This window comes from Sorex araneus, chromosome X (genome assembly GCF_027595985.1).
Source record: "Sorex araneus isolate mSorAra2 chromosome X, mSorAra2.pri, whole genome shotgun sequence".
Lineage (NCBI taxonomy): Eukaryota > Metazoa > Chordata > Mammalia > Eulipotyphla > Soricidae > Sorex > Sorex araneus.
The window spans coordinates 101,107,431-101,121,440 of NC_073313.1; the positions used below are offsets into that span (position 1 = coordinate 101,107,431).

General features: G+C 35.2%; 1 protein-coding gene across 1 annotated transcript; it reads left to right on the top strand.

Annotated features, from left to right (window-relative positions):
* The first annotated feature begins 7,248 nt into the window (after nucleotides 1-7,248).
* LOC101543107 (eukaryotic translation initiation factor 4E) lies at nucleotides 7,249-8,946 on the top strand. Its single transcript, XM_012932233.2, has one exon. The coding sequence runs from the start codon at nucleotides 7,256-7,258 to the stop codon at nucleotides 7,907-7,909; it is 654 nt and encodes a 217-aa protein (XP_012787687.1). The 5' UTR covers nucleotides 7,249-7,255; the 3' UTR covers nucleotides 7,910-8,946.
* The last annotated feature ends 5,064 nt before the right edge of the window (nucleotides 8,947-14,010 follow it).

The window sequence follows — 14,010 nt, forward strand, 5'->3', positions numbered from 1 at the left end:
ATTACCTTCATAAAATTATGGAACAGAAATATTTTAGAAGCACTGTAGCACTGCCATCTCGTTGTTCATCAATTTGCTCAAGCAGGCACCGGTAATATCTCCATTGTGAGAATTGTTACTGTTTTTGTCATATCAAATATGCCACGGTTAGCTTGCCAGGTTCTGTTGTGCGGGTGGGATACTCTCGGTAACTCGCTGGTCTCTCTGAGAGGGTTGGAGGAATTGAACCCAGGTTGGCCGCATGCGAGGAAAACACCCTGCCCACTGTGCTATGTTTTAGAAATATATAAGATTTAACATTTTTTCTTTTAGTAAACTCTTCAAAAACTGCATTTTAGGTATTGTGGTTTACAATTCTGTTAGTTGCAGGCTTTCCTGCATAACGTAATCCAGTACTACACCCTCCACCAATGTCCACTGATCATAATTGCCTCAGTGCCTCACCAGCCTGTCCTGTATCACCTTCCCTCTTCTGTGGAGATCTCTCTACTGAAGACCAGTTCAGTTTCTGTTGTCCTTGTGCATTTATTATACCCCTACTTTTTTCTTTATATCCCAACATATGAGAGAGATCAATCTGTGTCAGGCCCTCTCCTAACTTGGTATCTGAGGTGAAAAGATAGCCTCTGTAAGACTAACACCCAAGAATAGTAGAAATAAGTACCAGGAGATTGTTTCCATGGCTTGGAGGCTGGTCTCTCATTCTGGGTAACTCAGGGAAGGGACCACCAAGTAAAATGTGGTTGGAGGTCATGTGGGGGAAGGGTGAGGCGGGCGAAATACAGACTAGAGACTGAACACAATGGCCACTCAACACCTTTATTGCAAACCACAACACCTAATCAGAGAGAGAGAACAAAAGGGAATTCCCTGCCATAGTGGCAGGGTGGGGTGGTGGGAGACGGGACTGGGGAGGGGGGGAGGGATGTTGGGTTTACGGGTGGTGGAGAATGGGCACTGGTGAAGGGATGGGTTATCGAACTTTGTATGGGGGAAGCATGAGCACAAAGATGTATGGATCTGTAACTGTACCCTCACGATGACTCTCTAATTAAAAATAAACTAAAAAAAATAAAATAAAATAAATAAAAATATGCATTAAAAAAAATAGAACCGCAATGAAAAAAAAAGATAGCCTCTGTTTTTCAAAAGTATGTGTTATGTCACATACTTTTCCAAAAGACATTAATATCTGCTAACTGAAGGAAATCATTTTTAAAATTTTATTTTATTTTTATAAAGTTGTTCGCAATAATTCATTACGTTTAATATTTAAACACCAATCCCAACACCATTGCACCTTCCCACCATCATATTTCAGATGTGTCCACCCCAAATCCAAAACTGTGCCCCCCAAAGCAGAACTGAAACAATTTTGTATTGTTGTGAGTAATCCATTAAAAGTGGTCTAATAAAGTTTCTTTAGAGGAAAGTGTGTAAAGTTTGTTGTATTTTATCCTGAAGCCATTAAGCCCTTGTACAAGAGATTACTAACATTTTAAAAACTCCATTAAATGTTGTGTGCTACTCTTGGTACATCAGTGTTGTAGAGTATGAGAGGTCCAGGAATTCTAAAATTTAGAATACGATTATATAGGATATTCACTCATGGGTGAGGCCATTGATGAGATTATATGGGACCAGGGGCAGTTTGTAGGTGTGAATGCCAAGCTACTAGTAAACTAGGAAGATGGCAGAATGAGGTCCATTTCTGCTCCAAGTGAGCTTGGAGATTTCAGTCAGAGATCCCACATACCTGGGTTTTTTTTCCTGCAGATTCACTCATGGATGAGGCTCCTCTAAGCCTGTGGAAAGTGGCTGTGAGCTTGGCAGCAACTGAGTAACTGAAAAAAAAAACCTAAGAACATTTTAAATTTTACTCAAAATGCAACTAAAATAGTATTCATTGTTTTGCATCATGCTATTCTAGATGGAGCACCACAAACACGTAGACTGGCACTGTCAATGTCCTTCCACAGGAGCTATTTTATACAGGCTGTACATTTATCAAAATTTTATTAAATAGTATTTGGTTTTATGTATTATTTGGTGTTTTTTCATAGGTTATTCTGGGAATTCCAAATTTTTTCATAAAAATTAATGTGACTACTTCATTTTATATTTTAAAATAAAAAGTTCATAAGAAACACCCTCCTTTTTGATATCAGGTAGTTTTTCAGCGAATTAGTTTTACAGCTAATTTCTTTAGGTAAATATATGTATATTATGTATATTATAGGTAACTATATCATATGCATATATAGGTAACTATATTATATATATACATATATACATACTTATATACTTACTTATTATATACTTTTATACTTACTATATGCTTATTATTTAAATACTTATATATATGCACATATATACATATACATTATTCTAAATTGAAATTTATCATGACACTAGGAGTCAGGGTACACCCACTCATAAGTAAAGCAAGAAGCAGCAAAAATGATATCAATGTAACACTTACACTATAAGTGTTACATAACCATCGCTTTAGCTTGCAAATTGCTTTTAGCAACTGATAGCAACCAGTACATAGCCATCTTCATATACATTGACCTTCCAGGTTAGGGGATCTGGCATAAGGAAGGAGTTTTAGTGTGAAAGCAGGGTGTAAACATGATGGATTGTTAAAAATTTTGTTTTTCTTTGAGTACACTCTTCAAAAACTGTATTTAAGGTATTGTGGTATAAGGATAAAAAGAATTGTGATATAAGTGATAATTCTATTTGGTATTTCTCTTCTGCCTGGATATTCCATATATATATATATATATATATATATTGCTTTTTGGGTCACACCTGGCGATGCACAGGGGTTACTCCTAGTTCTACACTTGGGAATTACTCCTGGCGGTGCTCAGGGGACCATATGGGATGCTGGGATTTGAACCCGGCTCGGCCTACCCACAGTGCTATCGCTCCAGCCCCATGGATATTCCATATTCTTTTAACTAGAGCCTTTGCAGTTGATCCTGATTGGATCACAAACTCAGTTTAGCATCTTGCCTAGAGTTGATATTCTCACTAAGTTTTTCCATTGAAATTTATCCTTCCATGAAAAAATGAATTGTCCCTGAATTTGATTATATTTAATATATATTATATTTAATACATACTCAATGTGCAATCTGTAGTTACTTATGGCTTAAAATGTGCTCAAATTTCAAGTAACAATGTGTTTTAAGTGGGGGCATGTTTGTGATGCTGTAACTTAAGAGAAACTAATTAGAGAAACTAATGCCTGCAAATGTAGGTACCATGATAGTTGGAGCACAGTGGCCTTTCAGAAAAATACTAAATAATATTGACAGCATACACATCAGAAAAATATTAAGAGACTACAAAAGAAATAATTTCATTTATAAGGCCCAGAAGAATATTGAGTAAAAATATATGTATTGGAAAATTTGAGCTAAGAGAACATAATTTATCTTTAAATATGATGAAAGGATTAAAGAAGTGGGAAATTTCATATTAAAGTTAAAATGACTGGAGTGTAGTAACCATACTTTTAAGTTTTTATCCCTTGTGGAACTGTAATAATTATAGTGTTTAAACTTTTAGTGTAAATAAATATATCCTTTCTGAAGAATTGTTGACTTTTTAAAGACTTGTATATACTTGTACTTCTGTTTATTTGAAGATTTATCTAAACCAATATGTATTAAATTTATATATTTTAGTATGTGTATATTCATTTTTGTATGTTTTCATATATGAACATATTTACCAATTTAAAGTGGCTGATTGATGCATTCATTGAAACTGGCAAAGATGAAAACCTATTATTTAAACTACCTAGTGAAAAATGTTCTACTGCTTACTAGAAGTAATGCTGATGGGAATCTTTGTTAGTTCAGTTTTGGTTAGATGTGAGGTGATCTTATATGTATTGACTTTTTAAATGTTGATGTGTTTTGAATTTTTAAATGTCTATAAATCTTTGGTGTAAATTGATAAAAATGTAAAAAATGTGTTCAAGAGTTTATTACAATGGCATCATGGAAAGAAAACTAAATAAAGAAAACAACTTTAGGAGAAATGAAGATATAAACAAAACAATCTGGGAGCAAAAGGAGGGATGAGATAATGGGAATATTGATTAAAATTCCCAGAAAAGTGGAGATTAGCATAAGAAGTAATGGGACATGAATCTTTATGTTCAGGTCAAATGAGAAAGACTAAATAATTAGTGTTTCTATTCTTTCTTTATGTAGAGAAGATTTTTGACATGAAACATAGCAATAGAAAACTGCTATCAAGTATGAGTCTTGTTTTAATGAGTATGTGGTATATATAGCAACAGTACAGAACTAGAAATCACAGAGATATCCAGGGTATCAGCAAACCAACTTTTATTTTGTAGAAGTAGAGAAATGAAAGTACATTTACTGCACCTATTCGAAATAGAGTCTGAACAGCATACAGGGCTCTTGCCTTGCACATGACCAAGCTGGGCTCAATTCCCGGAATCCCATATGGTCCCCTAAGCACCGCTAGGAGTGATTCCTGAGTGCAGAATCAGGGGAACCCCTGAGAATTGCCAGATGTGGCCCGAAAACAAAAAGTAGGAACAATAGTAAAATTATAGAATTTCAGTAAGCTTAAGTTTTGGATCTGATGTGCAAGCCATGGGCAAGTTATGTGTATTATATTAAGGAAGTATTCTTGAAGACTTGGATGTTCAATAAGCATGCATTTATTGACAATTTGCTGTATACAGGAAGATATAAAAATTAATACAGGTGGAAAAATTAACAAAGATAGACATTTAATAAATATTTACAGTTATGTTGACATTTTTAAAGAAGTGCAATAGAAATGTTTGAGAGGGAATCTAATCTGACTTGAAAATCAGAGGAAGCACTCTGGAAGAAAGGTATACTTAAGAAATATTTCAAAGTGGGGCTGGAGCGATAGCACAGCAGGGAGGGCGTTTGCCTTGCATGCAGCTGACCCGGGTTCGATTCCCAGCATCCCATATGGTCCCCTGAGCACTGCCAGGAGTAATTCCTGAGTGCATGAGCCAGGAGTAACCCCTGAGCAATGCTGGGTGTGACCCAAAAAGCAAAAAAAAAAAAAAAAGAAATATTTCAAAGAGAAAAGTTAGGCAGGTGAGAAATTACTGGCATTCTAGGTAGAAGTCATAGCATGTGTATGGTTCTGCAAATGAATAAGAACATGTAATATACCTGGGCCATAATGAAGGCAAATTGTAGTTGAAGTACAGAAATTAATGCAGAATTTTGCTGGGGGTGTATTTGAGAGTAAGGCATGAGTAATTTTATGAGAAGTCATTGTCATACAGGATTTATCGTTTAGAGAGTCATATTTAAAAGAATATTATATTTTAACAATGTAATATTGTGGATGGTGAGTGTATAACAAAGTAGTAAAAGATAAGCTGATGACTATAGCCAAAGCATGGAATCAAACTAAATGCTCACAAAATAGTGATGACTTAGATAAAGAAGCTTTGGAATTTATTCTCAAAGAAATACGAACCTGCCACTTAAAATAGAAATTTTCAATGTAGCAATAAGTACCAGGAGATTTGCTCCATGGCTTGGAAGCTGGCCTCACATGCTGTGGGAAAAGACAGCTCAGATAGAGAAGGGAACACCAACTAAAGTGTGGTGGAGGATCCACTCGGGATGGGAGAGGTAGGTTGAAAGCAGACTATAGATTGAACACAATAGCCACCCAGTACCTCCATTGCAAACCACAACACCCAAAAGGAGAGAGAACAAAAAAGAATTCCCTGTCATAGGGGCGGGGTGGGGTGGGGGGGCAGGATGGGGGGTGGGAGGGACCCTGGGTCCATCATTGGAGGAGAATGGGCACTGGTAGAGGGATGGGTACTCCAATAATGTATGACTGAAACACAAGCATGAAACTCTGTAACTGTACCCTCATATTTTATTAATGACTGAAACTCATTAATAAAAAAATAAAAATAAAAAAATAAAGAAATTTTGTTTCAAAGTACAAAATGTGTGAAAGAGGCAGAAATTGGAGTGTTGTCTCTATAATTGTGAGTTCTCTGGAGTAATAATCTGGATGGGGCAAGGAAGAAATCTCCTGTAGACACTTTGGAAGAAGCATAGCACTGCCAACACCTTTATTTTGGTTACCTAGTCTCCAGAATTATGAAAGAATGATTTTCTTTAGTTTTAAGAAAATAGTAAAAAATATATAGACATTGAGGTGGTTCTATTGAGTGAAATAAATAAATACAGAATTGAATTACTGGAGGGTTTTATCCATATGTGAAACATGCATAGTTGATACACATAGTTGTATCACATAGTTGATACACATATAGAGGTGTTAAGCTATAACCCTGAAATTCTTTAACATTTTAAGCCAATGATAAAACAGCAAAAGTGAGGGGATGTCAATTTTATAAATTTTTGATAAATAGCTGCTTGTTTTCATTTTATATTGTTGATATCATTGGCTTGAAATATTATGAAATTTCAGGGGTGTAGCTGCATACATGTGTATGTGTATAATACTTACAAACCTACCTACCACCAGAGTTTCATTGCTGTTTCATCACCCAAAGAACTTTCTGCTCCTGTCACTCACCCTGCAACCTCGTTATATTTCTCTCTGGTAATCACAATGGTTTTCAGTGTCTAAGATTGTGTTTTGTTGTTTTTTTCTCCTTTATTAACAGTTTTAGTTATTCATGTTCCACATGAGTAAAACCATCAAGGGATTCTTCTACCTCTTTGCTTTTTACATTTCATATAATCAACCAATATCTATTTTTGTCCCCAAAGGCATGATTTTATCTTTTAAAAAATTGAACTGAGAAAGTAAAGGATCAAACATGATGGTCCCTCGGTATATGCATTGCAAACCATAATGCCCCAAATTCGAGAGTGAGAAGGAAGTTTTCTGACATAGAGGCAGGAGGTAGAGTGGGGTGGAATGGAAATGGCGGAAGGGATACTGGGAACATTGGTGGTGGAAAATGTAGACGAGTGGAAGCATGAGCGTTAGATCATTGCATGACTGAAACTCAATCACGAATGCTTTATAACTGTATCCCATGGTGATTCAATAAAAAAGAATGAGCTGACATAAGTTTATGTGACTGTGTATGTTTTGGCAGAGTGGGATTCCATAGAGGATATAAATGAAAACATTTGTAATCTAATCATCTGTTGGTAGTCTGCCACCATGTTTTTGACTTTTCTAAATAATTCACTATTTACACCGATCTAAGATGGCGACCGTGGAACCGGAAACCACCCCTACTCCTAATCCCCCACCTACAGAAGAAGAGAAAACAGAATCTAATCAGGAGGTTGCTAATCCAGAACATTATATTAAACATCCTTTACAGAACAGATGGGCACTCTGGTTTTTTAAAAATGATAAAAGCAAAACTTGGCAAGCAAACCTACGACTGATCTCTAAGTTTGATACTGTTGAAGACTTTTGGGCTCTATACAACCATATCCAGTTGTCTAGTAATTTAATGCCTGGCTGTGACTACTCACTTTTCAAGGATGGCATTGAGCCTATGTGGGAAGATGAGAAAAACAAACGAGGAGGACGATGGTTAATCACTTTTAACAAACAGCAGAGACGAAGTGACCTCGATCGCTTTTGGCTAGAAACACTGCTGTGCCTTATTGGAGAGTCTTTTGATGACTATAGTGATGATGTGTGTGGAGCCGTTGTTAATGTTAGAGCTAAAGGTGATAAGATAGCAATGTGGACTACTGAATGTGAAAACAGAGAGGCTGTCACACACATAGGGAGGGTATACAAGGAAAGGTTAGGACTTCCTCCAAAGATAGTTATTGGTTATCAGTCCCATGCAGACACAGCTACTAAGAGCGGCTCTACCACTAAAAATAGGTTTGTTGTTTAAGAAGACACCTTCTGAGTATTCTCATAGGAGACTGCGTCAAGCAATCGAGATTTGGGAGCTGAACCAAAGCCTCTTCAACAGCAGAGTGGACTGCATTTAAATTTGATTTCCATCTAAATGTTGCTAAGATATATGAGAAGTCTCTTTCGCCTTTGTCTTGTACTTTTGTGTTTATGTTTTTAGAGGGGTTTTTTCCCCTTTTTCCCCCTTTTCTTTCTTTCTTTCTTTTTTTTTTTTTTTAAAAAATTTTGGCTAGAGTGTCCGCTATCCCAATCAAAGAATTACAGTACACATCATCCCTAGAATCCATAAATGTGTTCCTGGCCCATTCTGTTATAACTTAGTAGAATTAACATTACAAACATATTTTAACCATCTACAATATTAAGAAAAAAAAAACCAACAACTTGCATTTCCATACCTTGCAGGAAAAAATTGTTTATGTTCCATTGTATGCGGGAGCATATTTTGCTGGTTTGAGGAGAGTATGATGCATACAGTTTTCTAGCAATTGTCTCTGTTTCTTTTTCACAGCATTATCTTTGCTGTGCTTTTGCTGATGGCTGCTAGATTTTAATTTATTTGTTTCCCTCCTTGATAACATTAGTGATTCTGATTTCAGTTTTTCATTTGTTTTGCTTTTGTTTTTTCCTCATGTAACATTGGTGAAGGATCCAGGAATATGACACAAAGGTGGAATAAACATTAATTTTGTGCATTCTTTGGTAATTTTTTTGTTTTTTTGTAACTACAAAGCTTTGCTACAAATTTGTGCATTTCATTCAAATCAGTGATCTATGTTTGTATGATTCCTTAAACATAATTGTGGATTATAAAAAATGTAACATCATAATTACATTCCTAATTAGACTTAGTCTGTTTTTGTATCTTTATGCTGTATTTTAACACTTTGTATTACTTACGTTATTTTGCTTTGGTTAAAAAATGGCTCAAGTAGAAAAGCGGTCCCATTCATATTAAGACAGTGTACAAAACTGTAAATAAAATGTGTACAGTGAATTGTCTTTTAAAAAAAATTCACTATTTAATTGTTGCTAGTTAAATACTTTGCTCACTATTGGACTATGCTGCCCAAATATGAAATAATTCATTTGTTTTTAATGAAAAATTTGAAGCCTAGTAATGATGGTCAGAAAATAAACACCTTAAGAAATTCTGGAATGAGGGAAACAATTACAGCAGAAGGGTGTTTTTCTTGTAGGCTTCCCATCCAGGTTTGATCCCCGGTACCACCTATGGTCACTGAAACCTCCCAGTAGTGACCTCTGAGCACAGATATGGGAATAAAACCTGAGCACCACCAGGTATGATGGTCCACAAACAAAAAATTCTTGCTTTATTTCTCAGGTCTCTTTTTTCACTCTGAGGCCTTTTTACCCCCACTCTGGAGAAGTCTATTGATTGCTCTGTATCAATATATGATACATGTATCTCTCCCTTCACATTTCTCTAAGCAATTTTCTTAAACAATTTTTTAAATGAAAATAAATTTTGAAAGAGTTATAATTAATGGTTTCATCTTAGTAAGAAGATATTTATTGGAAAATGTTTGTACTCAGTTTGAGTGCATATTAGCCAATAAAGAGCAAAACTGATAATTTAGTTTCTTTTAAAAATAAGAGGTTTAGGAAGGAAAGGAAAAAATGGGAAGAGATATATCACCCTTTAGCAAGATGGGCAATAAACTATTCTCGGTGGTGTCTTTGACATAATGTGAATGAATGAAGTGTAATTCACAGATTTGGATAGTTTTCATTTGACTTTTCATTGCAATTTCCTTAGGGAATCATTAAAACTAGAGATACTGCTCTTCCATTGTAAATACACCCTAGTCTAGAACCGAACATTATGTTTTTTCATGTAATACAATGTCATTCTTGAGTTCAACAGGATTGTCTATTACAATTGTCATACTTATTTTCACCTTAGTTTCTTACAAAAGGAACAGCTCTGAAGAAATTTTTTAATAGATACTTGGCAATGTATGCAGGATTCCTTGTAATATTCACACTTTTCTAATTGGAATATAGAATATGCATCTTTGATAGGTCAGCTGTATTGACTTTCTTTCCCCTCCTGAAATTGGTGTAATAATTTTACAGATGGCAGAGGGTGCAGTGAATATATCTTCATTTGAGGCATGAACATGAAAAAAGCTTTTTGCTCAATCTTTGTCTCATACTCTAGCACAGTTATCTAGATGTGGTTATAAGAAACTGTTCATGTCACAAACCTTGTCAACCTTTCCAATGTCTTTTCAGAGCTACAGTAACCAGTGCTATATTGCATACTTAGGGTCACACACATATGTGATTTTTATACCACAAATGATGCTAAACCATGAGTAGTTTATGATGGCTCTAACATTTTTTCATTAATAGACAGGTTGCATTTCAGAGTTTTTACTCTCCTTACTTTCCTTAGTACCAGAATAGTGCCTTTCGGGCACAATGGTCGCTATGAGACATAAGGTCTATGTTTGCACCACACAACAACTTCACTTCCTCCCTGGAAATCTAATTCTTATCTCAGTGCTGTGCACTTTATCTGCGTGAGATTGGGGATACCAATGAACCCAAAGGGCAGAACACACAGAAATATACCTTTTCTATTTAGTCAATGGACAAAAATAGAGCCAAAAAGTATGCAAATGTTTTGTTGAGATGAAAACATAGATTTTTATGACCCATTTTATGCATCTCTTAAGGAAATAAAATGGTAGAATTTTGGATTCTAATTCCACTCACAGTCTATCAATGTTTATTTTAATAGTAGCCTTCTAAATCAAATTCTGATCAACAGTCTGTCATAACTTTCAGTTTTATTGCGACTTTTAAGGATTTTGTATTTTGTACTTCTACTATCTAAAAACTTGTGTTTATTTGCAATGCTATTTTTCTTTAGCCATTGCCTACGGTAATCTACTGATAGTATTTTTCTTTTAAGTAGTAAAATAATAACATAATCTTGTGAGGAGACTGCATGTTTTATATCTATCTAGGTTAAAGTGAACAGTAGTAGCTAGAGCTACAGATATTTTGGATCTATCACCCAGGGCATTTGTCCAGTCATCCTAGTCTGAATATGTATTGGTTTCAAAGGGAAGCTTGCTTCTGTAGTAACGCAAACATATTGTTAGACTTGCAAAGCCAAGTGAAGTATAATGGTTTGCTAAAAACCAGTTTGTTCTGCTTAGGAAAAGATTCTTGGACACATTTCTTGTTCATGCTATGTTGAATGACATAAAGTTAATCGAATTAAATTTGCCACGGTGGGAACATTTATATTACCAGAATGGACACATGTAAATATTAAATGGTTTCCAGCACACCACTGACTGGAGACCATAGTCCTAACCTCTGTGGCCTGTCCTGTGTAGACTTGAGCAACTCCATTCTAGTCCTGACTCATTCTTCTTAGGAGTTTTTCAGGGAGCAGTCTTGAATAATAAAGCACTTCAGATTTATACTTTTGTAACTGCGTGAGAAAAGTCTAAGTCATTTGAAGGATGAAGGGCCAGGATGGGGGATGAATTACTACTCAGTTTATTGCAGTCACAGCAGTGTTGTCGAACAGACCACTTCCAGGTGCTCGCCATTTACTGTAAGTAGGAAATGTAGAATCTTTTGTTGCTGGAACAATTTACTAAACAAGCACCTTCCTGTCCATTCATGGCAAAGGGATGAACTGAACAAAAGAAGTTCTCAACTGGAGTGTACTTGGTAAGTGGTTCAGCTCTCTGGCAGGCGCTGATGTATTACATATATATCCGTCCCATCTCTGCAGATTCTCTTGGCTTAATGATTGTCAAAACACTGTGTAAATAGTGATACTGAAGATAGCAATTTCCATAAAGTGTATTTTTTTGACAAAACGGAACTTCCTGTATTTTGTCCCAGAGAATGCCTCAGACACCTGGGTTTTAGTGCTTTAAGTTTTAGAAAAAAAAATTCTTACAATTTGACAATTAACATTTTTGACTTTCAGAACACTTTTGAAATATTTATCTTTAAAACTTTTTAAGGATAAAAGTATTTGCAGCATATATAATGGTCAAAGAATAATTTTAAAAAGTTTTAAAGTAAAGCTATTTATTGAAAAAGGAAACCTAGTCAATAATTGTGTGAAAAAAGTAGTCTATTCACTCATAATTACAAATGTGAAAGTGAATTAAAACAATATGTGATTTTTACTTGAGTAAATGGGCACCCAATGCTATAGGAAAATGGAGAATAATCACTATTAGGCTAAAAAAATGGGTATATATTTCAAAAAAAATTTCTTTAAATTTGGTTTCCACATTTTAATGAGAATATCTTACAGAAATACCTGTATATGTATTGGAATATATATGCAAGTGTGCTCTATACACAAGATAATATTATAACGTTGTTTTTTTTATATGTAATATCGCTTCTTGGTGGACTTATATCAGGAATTTTAAAGAATTTGCATTTGTTGATTGTGGGGAGAGGATAAAATGATAAATAATTTTTCCTATACTTTTGTGACAGATGAATATTTGAAAACATGCAAGTATTACCTTTGTGTTTGAACTATACTGGACATACTTTATTTTTGTATGGATGGACAAACTTGTGCTCATTTATGGCAACATACTTTGTTTTTCCCCCAACTCCTTATTTTAGCTTCTGTGTAGCATCCCACTTTATAGATGAGTCATTTTTGTTCCATCCGGCCATTTGTCCATGCATGTGTTTGTCCATCACCTACCTATTCACTAAATTAGTTTTTATTTTGGTCCCGGTGCTTGAACCAAGAGCTTCACTAAATTAATTTGCCTTGCTTCTTAAAACCATTTCCTTTCCAATTATAGAAACAATATTTGCCTTGGTCAAAATAAAGTAATGAAAAAAGCAAGTGGCTTTCCCACCCCGGAACCCTATGTTCTCTTCTGAACATGTATCTTTCTTTCACCTCACATTTACCTAAGTAAAATTCTTTAACTTTACTTCACTGAAAAATGGTCAAGAAAACAGAAAAGTAAGTAATATAGTTAGGAAAGGACATTCAAAAAACCCAATAGTTGCAGCTTAGTTTTATTCTTAAGGCAGCCATTGTTAATAGAGTTTGGCTTTGGTGGTTATTTTATATCATACACTATGAGTTATAGACCATAACATTAACCTGCCTTATCCTTTCTCTTTTTTATCTCTTCTCCTCTCCATTTTTGTCTTCTTATTCCAAGCTTAGAAAACATCCATACAGGAATTTTAAATCTAGTTTAATTGATAATTTTGGACATTTGATTAAGTAAAGAGTACAGACAGCACATTATAATTAGAGAGTACAAAGAATCAATATTTCTGTTTCTTTGCTTCTTTGTTTGCTTCTTTGTGTTTCTCTCTCTCTCATTCTCTTTTCATATCTTCCTTTATGCTTCTGTGATTTACAGTTCTGTTAATGATAGATCCGAATGTGTCTGCCACAGAGGCAGGTGGGGGAATAGGGTGGGGGTGGCAGAAGAGATACTGGGGACATTGGTTGTGGAAAAAGTGTACTGGTGAAGGGATGGGTACTGATCATTTTATCACTGAAACATAATCATGAAAGTTTGTAAGTCTGTAACTGTACACCATAGTGATTCATTAAAAATTTTAAAATTTTAAAAATTAAAGAAATGATTTTCAGGCACATATTGTCAATACCATATTCATCACTAGTGTATCCACCTCCCATCCTCAAGGGCCCCAGTGCCCTTCCCTTTCACCTCCCCACCAATCAGTTGTGTGGCTCACTTCTCCTATTGTGCCACTTTTAGCTCTTTATTGCCACCTTGTTGTGTGACTTTAAAAGGAGATGGGTAGAACCAGAGAGAAGATAGAACAGAAAAAAAGGAAGCAGATGTGGGTGCTTTCCTGCTTTTCTGTATTTATCCCTAACCTAGAATCTGAAATGACTAAGGTAAAATTTGACATTTTAACTGTAAATGAATTTCTCACCCAGAGTTCCTTTTATTTCATTTTTGTTTTGGTAGGGGGGCAGGGTGCTACACCTGGCTTTCTGCAGTCTTCTCCTTGCTCTGACACTGATATTCCTAATGACATGTATAATGTGAA

Excerpts from the sequence above, each read along its gene's own strand:
- LOC101543107 (XM_012932233.2), top strand. The coding sequence starts at position 7,256 with ATGGCGACCGTGGAACCGGAAACCACCCCTACTCCTAATCCCCCACCT.